This window comes from Sciurus vulgaris (assembly GCF_902686455.1).
Source record: "Sciurus vulgaris genome assembly, chromosome: 5".
Taxonomy (NCBI): Eukaryota; Metazoa; Chordata; class Mammalia; order Rodentia; family Sciuridae; genus Sciurus; species Sciurus vulgaris.
The window spans coordinates 102020756-102038658 of NC_136465.1; the positions used below are offsets into that span (position 1 = coordinate 102020756).

Consider the following 17903-nt stretch of genomic DNA (forward strand, 5'->3'; position numbering starts at 1 on the left):
CCCTGATATGTTGTAGGAGGCTGAGTTTAAAGATGATAGATCAGTTTATCTGGCAGAGGAAATTTCAAAGTAATAAAGCATTCAAATTGCAGCATAGGTATTGGCTGCCTGTAGCCAAATTTAAAGTGAGAATCAGACACAAAGAGGAGCAGAATCGAAAACTTTAGAAAATTTGCAGCTTGGCCAGAAAAGGAGGCACATGTTTTAAAAAAAAAAAAAAAAGTGCAGTTATTAGCACTGATAAAAAGAAACCTCTGCACTGGGATAATAGAAAAGATCTTGAGGGGCATCTCAGAAATTTGCAAGGCCATCACATGAATTACAGGCCCAACTATGTGAAAATGCAAATTTGTTTTCAAGACATTCTTTGAGAAGAGAGTCCTTGGTACCCTCTTCACCTAGGACCCACTAGGGAATCATTTCCTCATAGTTGGCCAGCATCGCACTAAGAAGCCACTATAATCATGGTCCAAATGGGCCCAAGTACAACTCAAGATGATGGCAAATCCTGGTGTCACCTATCCAGTGCTGGTTTTCCAGGCATGCAGAATGCAAACATTATGGAGTCAAAGAGGCTTTCACCAAGACTGCAAATGAAAGCCTGAGGCAAGACAGTGTTCTGCAGGGTCAAAGTCCCTTAAGCAGCCCCTAACAGGGCAATGTATGGAATTGTGAGACTCAAGGTCAAGGTGTAATAGAGATCCCAAGAAGATATAGATGCCAGCAACATGCAACAATATTCAGGAAAAGCAGCAGGCAGCAAGCAGAGCCAGCCCAAGGGATAGGACCATGTGTTAAAGCGTTGATCCCAGGGTGGTGTTATTGGAAGCTCACAGAATTTTTAAGAGGTAAGGTTGATTGTAGCCCACATGGACAATAAGACCATAGTATATGGGTCTGCCCAAATCCTTAGGAACCTACATCCTGCCACAGTGCACACCTGATGCCAGACATGGAGATTTCAGTGTAATATTTTTGCCCTGATAGGTTTCAGTCTTATTTCATACCATTTCCTTCTATTCTTCTATTCCTCCCTTTGAAGATGGGAATGTAACCCTGTGCCAGTCCCACCATTATATCTTGGAAATATGTAACTTTAATTACTTATTGGAGCTCACAATTGAGTTTGCCTATGTCTCAGAGGAGATTAGACTTAGACTTTTGAGAAATGATGAAAGAGTTAAGATTTTTTTAATTCTTAGAGATGGATTAAATGCATTCTTCATTATGAGATGGACATGAACCTTTGTAAACCAGGGACAGAATTTTATAAGTTAGATCATAAAGGTCCCCCAAAGGCCCGTGTGTTAAAGACTTGGTCCCCAGGGTCCCTCATTTGGGAAATTGTGGAACTTTTAAGAGGTAGGGCTTAGTGGGAGGTGTTCAGGTCAATAGTGTTTGAAGGAGATTGTAAAATGATAGCCTATTCCTCCCTCCCTTTTGCTTCCTGGCAATGAGGTGAGCAATTTTGCTCTGTCACGCATCCCTCACAGGATGTACTGCTTCATCCAAAGCAACAGGGCCAACCCATCACAGACGGGAACTTATAAAACTTGTGAGACAAACTAAACTTCTTTTCTCTATAAGCTGATCATCTCAAGTATTTATTAAAGTGGTGGAAAGGTAACATAAGAAACTTGTGCTCAGTATCCACTGACTACCAACTTATTATCAGTAGCAAAAGTTTTGAATGATGTCTTTTCCCCCAGTTATGACAATAAATTACAATGATCCACTCTTACCCTCTACCTCACAATTGAGATGCATCGATAACTTGGTTGACACAAAGCAATCTGTGAGAACAAATAGCACAAATCCCTGTAGGGAAATCTACCGAGAAATAGTAACCCCATTAAAACAATGCACTCCCTTCCTGAAATAACCAGAAATGACAGACACATGGAATGTCCCCTGTTTTAGTATGCACCCACCCTCCAGTGATCACCTTTCCATTCTAACTTGGAGATGCACTAGAAAATAAATTAATGAAAATGATAGTTCAGACTTTTTGCTTATGCTTCATCAGTGAATATTTTTATTAGGAAACTGAGTTTCTACTTTATTTTCAAACAAATAACTGGAAAAAGTCATGTGATATTTGATATTAAGGACAACACAAAACCCTTTTATGTGGAATTTTATGAAAATCAGTTGATCTCCGAGTGGGAGACTAAGTCCACATACTTACAGGAGATATCATGTGAAGTAGACCATAATACAATACTTGGCCAAGGCAAACAGAAATCTCAGGTCTAGACTATTTCACAAGAAGCTCATAAATAAGTTTAACACTCATAAGCATTCAGTAGTATTAAAAATATGATGGAAAGATAACTGTCATAAAAAGAAAGATAAAACCTTTGTATTGAAAAAACTTAAAAACTGGGAAGTTCCATTTGATTAAATTGTTAAAATAGAGCTTATACTATATCTTCCAGCACAGTGATTTTTTAAATACTCTTTATCTTACCTCTCTCCATTCTTTATTTCCAACTCCTTGTACATATAAGACACAAACTACAAAAGAAGAGAAAATACATATATAAATGTCTCTTATAAACACCAGATGTGAATGCATAGAATTTCTTTTACAATTGTCCGAAAGCTACATCACAATTAAATGTCTAACTCCCTGGCAAGAAAATTGCTAGTCAATCATAAAACAGTTAAAAATTATTTTAAAGAAGCAGAGAACAAACTATATTAGACCTTTGGAACTCAATATGCATACAGTTTGACATGTAAAGAACACAATAATTACTTGCTATTATCTTTATATTAAGTACAGATATAGATAAATTTTCAAACTATAATTTAATAATTTGAAGTATGTCAGTGTGTTAATGAATATAAGTCAAATTTCTCCTAAGATATTTAAAGTGCTCAAAGCCATCATAAGAGGGACAAACTGGGACAAATCATACTTTCGATTTAATAATTACCACATCCACCCTCAATATTTTTAAATAGGTAAAAAATTCTATGAATCAATAAAGGGAGTCCAAGAAAGGGAGATTAAGAGCTTTGGGTAAAGATTAAGGGATAAAAAGCATCTCTTCTACTTGTAAAATAAACCCCAAGACTTTTTAATATCTCAAAATTGTAATGCCTTCCCCCGCTAATGACAACTTCAAGAATCTTCCAGAACCTGACATAAAACGTTTTCCTGTAATTAACTGTGTTGTTTATACATTGCAGAGACACAGAACTCCTGTACATCAATTTCTAAATATGAGATTTAGAACACTATTTCATTTACACACTTCTGCCGTTTTCTAATTCAAACTACGCTTTTCATTTTACAAGTTATTTGTAAGTTTTAATATCTCTACTTAGTCATCAAACTCAGCTCATGGCAGAAGCCATGCATTTCACTAGTTGGTATGCCTTTTATCCTGCTTCAATTTTTTTTTTAAGAAGTATTATTTCTGTAACTTAAACTCTTAAAAATTATGGCCTACTACTTCTGTCTTTCCAATGGTATTTCTATCATGTGACCATATCATGAAGTTTTAATTTCAAAGTAAACTGTCCTATGTAGGAACCATCTGCATTTCCTTATTCTCAAAGTGATAAGCCACTTCATCTTTAGCCATAGTACTGCCCAGGTAGATAAGCAAGCAAAGCTTGGGACCATCTCCCTCTTTCTAGGATTTAGATAAGAACTACGCATTTCACATAACTTTTGCAAAATCAAGTAATTAAAATAAATAGGCTGTATCAAAAAGCAAATTAACATATACTTACTTGGATCAGATTTAGAAAAGGTGTCTCTGTCAAGAAGATTTCTGTTGAATAAAACAGAAAATGTTAAATGGGTATAAGGCCAAATATTTCCATTTATACTTACATAAATGTATAAAATGTATATATATATGAAATATGTATATATACATATATATGCATTACTCTGTAAAAATGTGCTCAAGGTCTGAATATCACCAAACAGGAAGCTGGGTAGGGTGTGGATTTACTACCTCAGTCTTGCCTTGCAGTTAACCAACATGAACTCTCCACACTCTTTGAAAGAAGTAACTGTTTCAGATTTATTTCTAAATTTTCATTAGAACTACAGATGCTCAGAAATACTTCCTGAATTGAAATGTGAGTTATTAAAAATGCAAAACTGTTTGGAACTCATAGCCCACGATCTGTTAGAACACAGTAGTGAAGGACTGTCTCCTGCCATTTGTCACATCTACCCGGATGAGTTTTATGTCACTATTACAGTTTGGAAATTTAAGATGAACATACAGACCTTGGGTAAATATTCTTTTCCATTAAGGAAAAGATTAAACAAGTAAACAAGACCATTATCAGCACCTTTTCTTGTACATATTTATATATCTATGAAAGAAGTAAATCAGAAAGTGGATATTAAGGTATGCTGTTATCCTCTGTGGTAGTAACAGTCCTATACCTCATAACAGTAACTTAAGTTACTGTTAATAAAAATTAATAAAAACTTAAGTTCAGTATGTTCTGGTCAACAAGGGAGGCAATTATTGAATTAAAAAAAAAAACTCAATGAAAACTGACTTCTTTAAAAGCTACATCCTTTTCTGAAAAATGGTTATCTATAGTGATGACTTGAGGGTTCCAAAAGTTCAGATTTGTACTTCACATTCATCCTTGACTTATTGGGAATAATTTTAATAGCTAAATTATATTTCTGTCTCTAATACTTTAATGAAAATCTCGTGCTCAAGTTGTCTTACTCCTCCACAGGACCACTACTCCTGTGTGTGTCTCTTTCAGAACTTTGATATCTGAACAGGCCTTCTTTTTTTCATATCAACCTGATATTCTTTTTTACTTCATTCAGGTTCTCAAACACTACTGCTTCCACTGAATTACTGAACACTGAGAAAAATAAAAACACATTCAACAGAACAATGAAGCACAGATCATAAAATGGAATCATGTTTTGAAATATTCCTAGAAAGAAAACATCAGATACATTTATATTTGGAATTAAGTCAGATAAAAAGAACACTAGTCAGAAATCAAATTAAAATAATCCTTTCTGTCCCCTAAGCCAGACACCATGACTCCAGTAATGGTTGGCAAACAGTAAATTAGAACATTTCCATTTGAAAAATTACTGTGATATTATATTTACAAAGCTAGATCTCCACTTGAGTGGAAATTCTCTAACCCTTCCTGTGGCTCCAGCTTTTGCTCATTAAGTATCCTAAGAAAATGTTAATTAAGCTCTTTCTTTCAGAGTTCACGAAATTCAAGAGATAGAGCAAAATCCTGCAGTGTGGTTAAGACTCTAAAACTAAGCTATATACGTACTTTGAGGAAAATAATGCAATTTCAGTGCCTTGATATACGTACTTAGAGGAAAATTATGCAATTTCAGTGCCTTGGTTATGAAAGGACAAATTACATTGCTAATTACAAATATAAAATAAGGGATTTTTTTATCACCAACAGATATTAATATCCTTAACAAAAAGACTTTATTCATTACATTGTTTCTTCCCACAATTATGATCCATAACACATAATGGCAAGGCAAAATCAAACAAAAAATATTTGTGTGATGAGAAGTAAAACTCCATGAAATTTAACTTTACAATTCCGTTAGACCAAAAACAGGAAAGAAATGAAGAGAAAAAACCAGAATGAGAGTCCAAACATAACTACACTTATTCATAGAAAAGTCTGTTTTCTGTGTAATTCACTTTTAAACACACACACAAAAACACAAATCCTACTTCAACTGGCTTTACAGATGGCAAGGTTACTTTTCCCTCCATGGGTCGTTCTTGGCTTGAGTTAAGATTCTCATAATTTTATGCATGTAGTTTTATAACATGATATTGAACTTCAACATTCGGTTAAAAATTCTGAATTTGTCTGTCTTTCTATTATAAATGCAGATGTAGCCAAAACAAGGAAGAAAACAAGTTCTTGGGAAAAAAAAAAAGTTCTAGAAAAACAGTGTATGAATTAGAAATAATACCTGGAGAAATACATAATCAAAATTGTAAGTGAACTGGCCAACTTGTTCTAGTAACCACTCATCCTCAAATTCCAATTAAATCCCTGGTCTCTGGACTTAAAAGAAGATGATCAAAACAACACAACTAAAACTGAGTCCTAGACAGTTAAGCTCTAACCAGTATCAGGAAATATGGGGCTAATGGAAAAGGCATATTTTATACATCTACAATAAGACAGCAGATAAGTGAGAATTTAGTAACACCTTTCTAGGAGCCTTCAAGGGAAAGGATTCCCTTCCTGTCCCCTTTCCTGTCCTTAGGAAAGGGGACTTAGGGCTATTAGTCCCATATAGTAGAGCACCCACCTATTCTCCCTGATGACAACACTAAGTCAGCTCATGTGTAATCTGCCTCCTCCAATTTAATGCTCAACAAGCCACTTTCCTATTTTAAGAAAGTTTCCCATTCAGTTATTAGCCCAGAAAATATGCTGAGGGGAGAATATCAATGCCAGTTGTTTATTGTCCATTGGTATTCTGACTCTCATACTTAACAGCCAGGCAGCCTCTTAAAGTGATATCTCAGGTTGCCTTTTTCTAACTGAAAAATAGCAATTCTCTTTAAACTTCTGCACAATTCTGAAAGTACTTTTCAAGCAAATATTGAATGTTCAAGACCTAACAAAGCACTACCAAACATACAATAAATATTAAAGATACATTCCCTGATTTCAAGGAGCCTGAACTTTAGTGGAATAACAAACTCAGAAACAATTCAGTAGCAAAATCGGGTGGTAAATAAAATAACAGTGTGTAATGAGGAGAAAGTACAGTAAACCTAAAAACAGTCAAACTGATTCAGCTACAACAACAACAAAAAAATCAGGTGAGTGGATGACTCTTACTCCAATTATTTTGTAAACCATACTATGAAACAAACAAAACAATTTATAGCTATTTATACAAAATTAAAATAATCTAAACAAATAAATATGTATTCTGAAATATATATTAGTTTTAAAAGGCTCAAGTATTCTTTTTTATTTATATAGGATGAAGTTTGAATAATAGAAAATAAAATCTTCAAATTCCTCATACATAAAATGAGCATTACAACATGACCTATTTAAGGAACAGATGGACTAAAAGTGACCTGTAGGTCACCCAATTGTTGCAGATCTCCTGCTCCCTCTTTTCTACTCAGTAACTGAAACCAACTAACAAGTACTCTTTTCAAAAAAGAAACAAATATCATCCTACCACAGATGCAACTTGTAAAAGAAAATCTACTTGGTATTTATATGAATTCCAAAGTTAATAGTTTCAGTGTAATAGCAATTTGACTGTGACCTTTTAAATTACTAGCTTGGAAACCATACATTATATGTGTTTTACAGAGTAAGTCCTCATATTTAAGGGATGGAGTAAGTTCCAAAAAGCACCAGCCAAGCTCCAACAACACATAGAGAGGACTTCACTGCTATACCTGGGTGGAACTATTCCACTAATTTTTTTAATAGGAGTAGAAATAGAGCTAATAAACAGAGGCAAAGGATAAAAACCAATCTATGTAATTTCCTATGGAGATATAAATAGGGCTAATAAATATTTAGAGTCAACAATGCCTTATCACTTTACAAACACTGTCCAGCATAAATTTTCCACACGTGACAGAGACCAACATTTCTGAGTCATACAGTCTCTCCTGAAAATTGTCCTGTACCAATAAGCAGAACAAATCTGGGCTTAATTAAAATTTGACAATTATTAAGAGCCTTTATTTGCCTATTTTTCAGGGTACTGTCTGGACTACTGGCAGCTTGCAAAGTCTTTACCAAATATTGCTTAGGCTCAGAAACTAGCAAAAGCTCAAACACAAGCAGAAGCCAAACACCTGCTGAATAAATGAGTCTCTTATCTAATCAAAATCTTATATAATCAAAATCATCAACTTTTTTCACATTAGCTATGGTGAGGTATTTTATTATGGGAAGCAGAGTAGAAGAGGAAGGTGGCATTTGGGGCCTTTGCCCTAATACATAATCCATTAACTGAAAACCCGTGAGAATGGTGGTGTAATTGGAATTATAAAGGAGCCCCATGTCACTGGGCCATCCCTGAGGTTCTTATTTTGGGCATTACATTACCTCATGGGCTAGAATTTGGAAGTTGTTATTTATACATGCATTTTGTTAAATGCAAAAAAAAAAAAAATGGTTTTTAGAGTTTGTTTTTTTTATAAAGGCAAGGAAATCAAAACATTTATTGAGTAACTGAAAGAAAATTTACTCAGTCCTTAGGAGTGATTTGAATGTAACATTTGATTTCTCTGATTCGTTTATTCACTATTTTACTCATTGAACAAATATTATCTCTGGAAATTCAGTATACGTATTTAAAGAAAAAATATTTTTTCTCCAAACTACAACTGCTGTGGTAAAAGGAGACAGACTGTGCACAGGCAAAAAGAGGTTTGGAAATGGGAAAAAAAAAAAAAAAAAAAAAAGAAGTATTTTGAAACTGAAACTTGCTGAAAAGCTAAATTCAACTAGAATCTAAGATACCAAGTAATTTTGAAAGATAGGGTCATTGGAAAGTACTTAACAAGATTATCCAGCTTTCAAGAAAGTAAGAATAGACTTTTAGATGTGAAGTTGCACAAATAGACTAAAAATTTGTCTCAACAGCTTCCTCTGATAGCCTGAGCACACAGGTGGAACTTTATCACAAATGACAGGTATTACTCCACACAAAAAAGAAACTTCATTTTGCAGTTTTTGCTGTTTATTCCAAACATTTATTTATTAGTGCCACTGAGCTGAAAAGGCCAGTATAAAAAATACAGTTTCAACTTCTTCATGAGTAAAGTTTGGTTCAGTCACTAAAATATTTGAGGGAAAGACAACATTTGTAGTATTTCTTATGAGGCATTAGATTGTGATTGATACTTTTGGAAATTACTTAAAAGAAGCCCAGCTTTGTCACATCTGACAAGTTACTCTGGTTAACGTGAGATAAACAGAATCTAATGATCTGAAGAAATGTGGGATTAATTCAGGGTGATATAGTTTCCAGAAGAAAGTACAGTATGCAATCCTTGAGTTCGGTGGGGGAAAAGAGATAGAACTTGTCTGTTTTTAAAAATGGATTTAAAAAAAAGAGACCGTGGGATATGGTCCTTCTTAAAAACTTGAAACTCAAGTACAAAATTTAGTTCACTACCTTTCCCCAATCTCACAGCTCCTGTATTTCCTATCCTGGTAAATGGCAACTGTAGAAAGTGAAATAAGGTGAAATAATCAAGTTCTAATTGCCAGAACCTATAGATAGGGCCTTATTTGGGAAAAGGAAAAAAAAAAAGTCTTTGCAGATGTGACTATACTATGAATCTGGAGATGAGGAGATTATCCTGGGTTCTCTGGGTGGGTCATAATTACAATCACATGCATCCTTATAAGAGGAAAGTGCAGGGAGATTTGATACCAACAGAGGAGTAGATATTGAGATGTGAACAGAGAGCCCTTCATCTTCTGGCTTTGAAGATTAGAGTAATGTGGTCACAGATCAAGGTATGCCAACAACTACCAGGAGTTAGAAAAGGAAAAGCAAGTATTCTCTCTTTTAAGACCCTCCAGTAGAGAATGACCCTGCTAAAACCTTGAGTTCAGCCCACTGACTCTGATTTAGGACTTCTGGCCTCCAAAACTGTGAAAAATCATAAATTTCAGTTCCTTTAACCCAACAACTTTGTAAGGATTTGTTACAATAACCACAAGAAACTAACACCACAACACTGTCCACCTACTTTTCTAAGCAAGACTCCCTGGTCACCTTCCCTTTTTCCTCTCTCTTTAACCTTAAAGCTTCTACCACCATGACCTGTGCTTCCAATGCCAGCTACTTTCCCAGTCTTACATTTCTTCTTTCTTTGTTTTTTTTTTTTTTTTTTTTTTTTTTCCCCCAGGTGGCAGGGGACCAGGGATTGAACTCAGGGGCACTCGACCACTGAGTCACATTCCCAGCCCTATTTTGTATTTTATTTGAAGACAGGGTCTCACTGAGTTGCTTAGTGCCTCGCTTTTGCTAAGGCTGACTTTGAACTCACCATCCTCCTGTCTCAGCCTCCTGAGCCGCTGGGATTACAGGCATACACCACCACGTCAGCAGTCTTAAATTTCTTAATGGGTCTTCTAGCTTCCAATCTCCCAGTTCATTCACCAGGATCCCTCCTAAAGGAACTTCTCAACAGAAAATACCTGAACAAATGGCTCCCTTGCGTAAAATTCATTGCCTAACAGAAATTCTGAATTCCTTTTTTGTTTAAGTACTAGAGATTGAGGATTCTACCCGCAACCTACATCCCCAACCCTTTTTACTTTTTAATTGAGACAGTGTCTTGTTAAGTTGCCAAGGTGGCCTTGAACTTGAGTTCCTTTGGCTCAGTCTCCACAGTAGCTGGAGCTTCCAGTGTGCACCACCACACCTAACCAAACTCATTACATAGCACTAAACACTAGCTACATTCTGACTAAAATATAGACCTGGCTGTGTTTCTGGGGGTACCTCTACCCATGTATTTCATAGACTCTTTTCCAGACATTTCAATTTCTGCAGTTCCTAAACTACCTATCCACAACACTCTCTCCCCCAGAAATTTCCATACCGACCTCTTTCAACCTCTCCCATAGTTGCCACCTAGGCATGAAGAATGGATCATTCCCTCCAACATGCCCCACTGCACTCAAAATGAACCTATATCACAAATTCCAAACCTACTATTTATTCATTGAGCCAGTTCTAGGCTCTGAGCTCAAATCTTTAAATAAACCATTTCATCTAACTCTCACCAGAGTGGCAATAAGTAGTGATTATTGGCAGAATTCATTTTCCACATGAGATTACATAATTCAGAGAGGTTAAATACAGTGATCAAAGCCACAGAAGTGCTTAAGATACATTTTTTATTGATCTTTTAATTTTAAAATTTATACGGACCTTATATTTTGACTTTGATATTTGAAGTTTGTATTGATTATATTGACTATTGGTTGCACTTATTGACAAGAAAATTAGAGCTACAAAGGATTTTATCATTTGGCATCATTTTGGAAGGTCTAGAGAATACGATATAAAATAAAAAGAATTAGAAAAAAAATGTTTTACTTGTAGAAGATTTAATTTTGCATAGAGAAAAACAAGAGAATTAACTAATAAAAACTTTTAAAATTAATAGATAATTCAGTAAAGTGATTGCAAGCATGGGGAATAGGTGAAGGTCAATAATTTTCCTGGGTTATCAACTATGAATAATTGTTTTTCCAATTCAGGCTTTTTATAATTATCTGCTATCTTCCCTTGCTGAAGTATGTGAGGGTTAGGCAGCTCTCTTTCACTATAACTGCACTCCCAGAGCAAGTCTCAGACCAAATGTAACAAAGAGACACTCATTAGCAAGCAGGACCCTAAACAGTCACATAATACGCTCTGAGTTTGATCACCTTCCAGCTCCATCTTTTCAGACACTCCAAACAGCACTTTAAGGCAGATGTGACTACATTCTGGTGGCATGATTTATCTGAGTTTCTATAATTATCAGTGTAGATAATTCTCTAAACATTCAATACACAGGATTTAAGGAGTCCTTAAGTCCAGGGGACTACCCTACAAGGCATAAGCAAGGGCTCACTAGGCATGTGTGACCTGTTCACTCTAGCAACATAGTCATAATCAAGGATGGGCTGCAAATGCAACAGTGATCCCATGAGGTCATACTGTAGCTGAAGAACTCATATCACGTAGTGGCATCACAGCCATTCCAACATCACAGACCAACACTCATGTTTAGTTTGTGGTGATGCTAGTGAAAACAAACCTACTGCACTGCCAGCTGTATAACAGTAGAGCCCATAGAATCATACATACCACATAATATTCAATAATGACAATATATGATTTATTGGTTTATGCATTTGCTATACTAATCAGTGTTATTTTGGAGTATACTTCTGTTAGTTATATATAAGAAAATTTTCTGTAATTAAGCCAGCAGCACACTGACACATCTCACGTCTACAGCCCCTCTTGACTGCACCATTTTCTCTTATGCCTGATGTGTGTTTTGTTCATCATGGCTATACAGTGTGTATATGTGTGTGTGTGTGCCATGGTAACCTAGGTGTGTAGTATGCTATACCATCAGGGTTCATGTAGATAAACTCTGTGATGTTTGCACAAGGATGAAATTGCCTGAGAATGCATTTCTCAGAATATATGTCCATCTATCTGTCGTTAAGCAATCCACATATCTTTTTTCATAACAGCATTACTCAAATGATTCTTGTACTATGAAATTGTCTTTTCAAAAGGTACAATTTAGTTTATAACATATACACAGAATTGTGCAACTATCACCTCCATTTAGTTTTAGAACATTTTTATCTCTTCCTCCCTCCCCCAAAAAAACTATTGTGCCTGTTAACACTCATACTCTATTCCATTTTACCCAGTCTCTGGAAACAAGTCATCTGTCTTCCTTTATTTCCTACTTATAGTTATTTCATATAAATGGAATCACATAATATGATCTTTTATGAGCAGCTCCTTTCACTAAGCATAACATTTTTAAGATTCATCCATGTTATAGCATGAATCACTACTTCATTTCTTTTTATGGCCAAATAATTTTATGGCCAATAATTCCATTGCCTAATCAAACCACATATTTTTCATCAGTTGTTAGGCATTTGGGTGTGGTATTTGTTCCCATGTAGATAATGCTGCCATGAAGGTTTATATACAAGTTTTTATGCAGACACATGGTTCATTTCTGGTGGGTACATACCGAGCAGTAGAATTGTTGAGCCTACAGTAATTAGACTTGTCACATTTGGAGGAGCTGCCACAGTTTTCCCCAAGTGGTTACATACACTATTTTATATTCCTACCATCAGTGTATGAGGATTTCAACTTCTCCAAATTCTCTACAATACTTACTATTGCCTGTCTTTTTTATTATAACCATATGGTGGTATGAAGTTGTTAATCCACACATCTGATTACCATACGTTTCACCAGTAAAAATGAAAAAAACACTTCTAACATCCATAATAATTACACCACCTCTGGTGCTCATTAACCATTGATGGTGTACTGGTCCAGAGCAGCCACTCCAACATGTGGATTTACAGTTAAACTTTAAACACTATCTCATCACATCCAAAGTATGTTATCCTGATTAAGATGATTTGGGTTTAACTTTACTGCCTAAAACACACATCTATAACACTGCTAAACTATTTTAAAGTAAATAGCAGAAAATATATTATCAACCAGAAGTAATTGGACAAGATAGGAAGAACATATATCATTTTTGAAACCTTAGTGTTAAGAGTATCTCATAAGCTTCAAACAAAGACCAGAGGAAAGACTAAACTATTTGATAACTAATGCATTTTAAAATTCTATACAAAAACGATTCAAAAATTAAAGTTAAAATACAATATCTGCTACATATATCAGATAAAAATGAATGTAAAAATACGAAACATTCTCTAAATTACTGAGAAAAACTATAAGCACCTCATAAGAAAAAAATTGGCTAAAGAATTTAACATTTTATTTTATAAAAGAAGAAACACAGTTGGTCTTTGAGCATATTCAATGAAGTTCATTCTCAATAATGAGCATTGACATACAAATAAATAAAAAGCTAGTTTTCTCTTGTGAGATAGACAAATACTAGCTTCTCAGTAGCAAGTGTCATATTAGGGCTTATTTAGTTGTGACAGAAAAAGAGAAATCTATGGTGAAAATCCATGCAGCTGACCCTATGAAAAGAGTTAAAACAAGGACATAGATAGCAAAACTTTTTATGTGTGCCTTGTTATCAGCTCTTTTTTAACTGTTTCTTCTACTTCTCTTGTCCACATGGAAGGAAACACAGATGCCTAGAGATCTTAAGCTTTGCATTTTATAATTCTGGCACCTGAGAAGAGCTGCCATCTTTTTCTTCATTACAATCACCAAATGTCATGAATTTACTCCCAGCTTTAAGGATGCCTACCTCTGAAACAATCAACTGTGGCTGGATATATATAAATTAAGTAATACATTGTGATCAAGAAGGGTCACACTCATTAAACCACAATCCCTCTTTCTTTCAACACATATTTACTGAACATCTGTTATGTAACAGCCACTGTTCTAGGAAGGAGGCATAAAATAGCCTAAGAGAACCTGAAGGCCTGATATTGAGTTCACTTTCCAGAGGAGAGGAAAGATACAACCCATAGAGAGGTAGCCACTTGTATTTCTGTTAGTGTTAACAACAGCAGAGACATTAAAATCAAGCAGTGTGAAAGTGCTTAAGAGGCTCAGTTCAGGGAAGGCCTCTCTGGCACAACATTTGAACTGAGAAAGTGAAAACAGGCAAGCATGGGAAGATCTTGTCATAGAGTGTGCTAGGCAGATAATATAACTGCAAAGGCCCTGAGACAAGAGAAGAAAGCGAGAGTCAGATGAGCTGAAGAGGAAGAGAGAGGGCTCGCTCCTGTGGCCATGATACTACGATTTCATTAGTGAATGTTGTTAGAAAGTTACTGTCCTGAAGAAGGAGGTTTGTGCAGTTTTATATGGATAAGTATTCAGTTTACTAAGATAGGAGAGTCTGTGGGGAAATGATATTCTCACAAAACAAGGTAGAAATCCATTTTGATCTATTTTTCAAAGTTTTAAAATGTTTGTCAAAATGGCAAATGTACAGTCCTTTTGATATGCCAATCTATTTTCTGGAAATAGAGTCTAAGCTATCAAGTGCAGAAGTAAATAATATGTATATACAATGACATTCTTCTCACTTATATAGTTACATATTACATACTATATAACGCTTTTAGAAATTTGGATAAAACTAAATAGTCATCAAATTAAAACTGATTAAAAAGATTGGATTCCCCCAAAATATTAATGTTCTGAAGAATTTTAGTGAAAATTTAGCATTGAAGAGGAAGCATAGTACATCATTACAATCACAGATATGGGACTCACTAGTTCAACCACTCAGTATTGTATACACTAAATTTTCTGTGGTTTACTTTATCATCTGTTAAAAAAAAAAAAAAAAAAAAGGAGATGATAACCGAATCTGCTTCATAGAGTTGTTCAAAGAATAAATGAGTTAGTCAATAATGCCCTTAGACTATCCCAGCATACAGTAAAACTAGAAAAAGCAACTAGGGGAAAAAGCAAACACAATAATGTTGAGGCTAATGTGGCCTACAGCTCACAGGGTTGGTAGGTAATGCTGTCCCTTCAAGTTCCTATCTGCCTCCATGAAATTAAAAAAGGCCAAAGAGCTTCCTGGAAAAACAAAAAAAGGGACAATCATGATTTCTTTATGAGATGGACAGCTGGGGTCTGAGGGATGGAGAATACAGTGGGAGCCCCTGCTTGGATTCTGTCTCCTAGAGAGGGTGGAGGTCTTATTAGAAACCCAGATTCAAAGACAAGGCATCAAACAGTCAACCTGGACCCTGGATCTGTGTAGAGGTCATTCACTTGGTAAGGTGACCTACCCACAGTGTAGGTCATTCATGTGGTAAGATGTTCTCCAGGCAGAGAGTACCAGCTGCTAAGAGGAAGTCATACTCAAGTGTTAATATCTGGAGTAGAAATTTTTAAAAAATAGTTGGATTTTCATCTTAGCTAAGTGGTCATTGTGGAGGGCAAGACCCGGGGCCCAGGGTTACGCCACATGCATCCAAAGATGGCGACTGGCAGATAGCCAAAGGGTGTGCTGAATGCGCCTTGAGAAAAACAGGAAGTGTTTACCATTGGCTGTATGATAATTAGTTCAGCTGCTTAGCGCGTGGACAGATATATCTTACATGTATGCTTGAGCTCGTGATCGCTTAACCTTTAATAGGATTGGATGGACATATCTGGTTACAACTGCATATGCATGAGACTGCTTATATATTGAGGATGTTATCCGAATAAAGCGGAAGCTGCTTCATGAACTTCTGAAGAGTACGTGTCATTTGTCCCGCTGGTGGTGGCAAGTGGCAGTCATAACATGGATTTCAATGGAAATGTGCCTCACATGTATCTAAATAAATGCAGAGAAAGATGACTGCCTGGCATGACTTACTTATTAATGGATGGGGTAGTTGGGTAGATCTGTACTTTCTCTTTTGCTCTTTGCAACAGCTTGGTTTGGTTTTCTGTGTATTTTTATAATGATCATGTACCTTTCTAAACATTGTTAGACTTTTAGATATCTTTAGAGAGCCTTGACTATCTTCATGATGTGATCCACTGCTTTCCAACCATTTCAATTTAATGCCAATATAAAAATAGGAATTTCTTGCCAAGTGACATGAACTTTCAAAATAGTTTATTGACATTATATCCTATAATCCTCATAACAACTATATGGGAAGCAATTTCTATTCCTATTCATAAATAAAAGCACAGAGAGATTAATTTATCTGTATTCTCATAGTTGCTAATGGAGCTGCAATTTAAAACCAGATCTCTCTAGCTCTTAACTTTTGCTCTGCTCCTTCATACACTCACCTAATGTCACACACTTGAATTTCATATCAACATTTTCCCCAATCCCTCTTCATGCCTACTCTGAAAACAGTGACAATATTTCAACTCACTCACTAACAGCTAAGTTGGCAATATGTTTCCACATATTTTAGACAATTGGATAGATTAGTAGTCTTTTGGTATTTATTTCTCCTAACGTCAATGCCTGAAGCATGTTTGGTCCTAGAAGTGAGTGCTAATGACTGTGACAAGTCTGCAAATCACCAGGAAGTAGAAAGCTGAGGACTACAATACTTTAACCAACATCAGCACAGATATTTCTTCCAGGCACTCCTCAAACATGATGCTCTGATGTCCAGGTCTCCTAACTTTTTGTTTCTTTATCCATCAGCTGTTGAACAACATAAGGGTGAAAACCTCATGCATCTTCAGGTTCCACATGTTTACACTTCAAAAGAAAATCTTTATATGCAGGTTTGCCTTGTGTAAGCCACCTTTAAGATTCACTCACTGACTACACCAGTGAGAACAATAATATGCCTAGAAAGGTCTAGCTAGGTTGGCAGGGGTGTTTCTCTCTTCTGCAACTTGCTTGAATCACTGAATAATTCAAATGTTCCCAACAGCAATCTCAGCTCTGCAGACTCCACAACAGAGTTTAAACAGGAGGAATTAATGTGGAATGAGAATTTGTGTATAAGCATAAATGACCCACTGAAATAGGAAGCTTGAAAATAATTCCCTAATATGCATCTGTCATACTCACCACAAGTGTTTAGAATGTATCCCTACTCAAAAGCACTCATCTAACTAAAATAAATAAACAACAACAATTGCAACTACAAACCTAATCTATAGACACTTCCACAAACCCTAAAAAACAATGGAATGAAACCGGCATTGGCACTTACTTAGTCAAGTCTTCTTCGTTCTGCTTTTTTTTTTTTTTTTTTAAATCAATTGATGCTATACATGGTTCTCATTCATCTGAGATGCTCTCCTCTCCTTTCTTCAACTATACACTGAATGAATTATTAAGCACTTCTGAACACGTAAAGGCATTTGACCAGAATCTAGGTAAGACACAGTATCTGCTCTATGAGAATTTATAATTCAATAGCTGTCTGATACGCTTATAAATGTTTACTCAACAAGCACTAAGTTACTGAGCGCCAGAATGAAAAAGGATTTAGTGTTGGGAGACTGTGAGATGAACACATGGGCTCCTGGACCTAGATTATTTATATTTCATTAAGGGGACAGATTTGTAAACAAGTATGTGCAGCAAATGTGGGATGTGTAAAATAAATTTGTTACGAATTAGGGAAAGAAAGGAGGAGTCATTTCTATCTGAAGGTTCAGGAAAAGTCTTCTCAATGAGAGGGATATGTGCACC

General features: G+C 35.6%; 1 protein-coding gene and 1 long non-coding RNA gene across 2 annotated transcripts in view; both read right to left on the minus strand.

The window, feature by feature from the left end:
* Window positions 1-17903, minus strand: part of LOC306660854 — a 610682-nt gene that overhangs the window by 323713 nt on the left and 269066 nt on the right. The gene's annotated exons all lie outside the window — the stretch shown is intronic.
* Window positions 1-17903, minus strand: part of CPNE8 (copine 8) — a 199266-nt gene that overhangs the window by 166472 nt on the left and 14891 nt on the right. The window contains exons 2-3 of the mRNA XM_079139378.1: window positions 3748-3788; window positions 2471-2517 (exon numbers count right to left, since the gene is read on the minus strand). Of these exons, the coding sequence (XP_078995504.1) occupies window positions 2471-2517; window positions 3748-3788 (88 nt within the window). The remainder of the gene's footprint in view (window positions 1-2470; window positions 2518-3747; window positions 3789-17903) is intronic.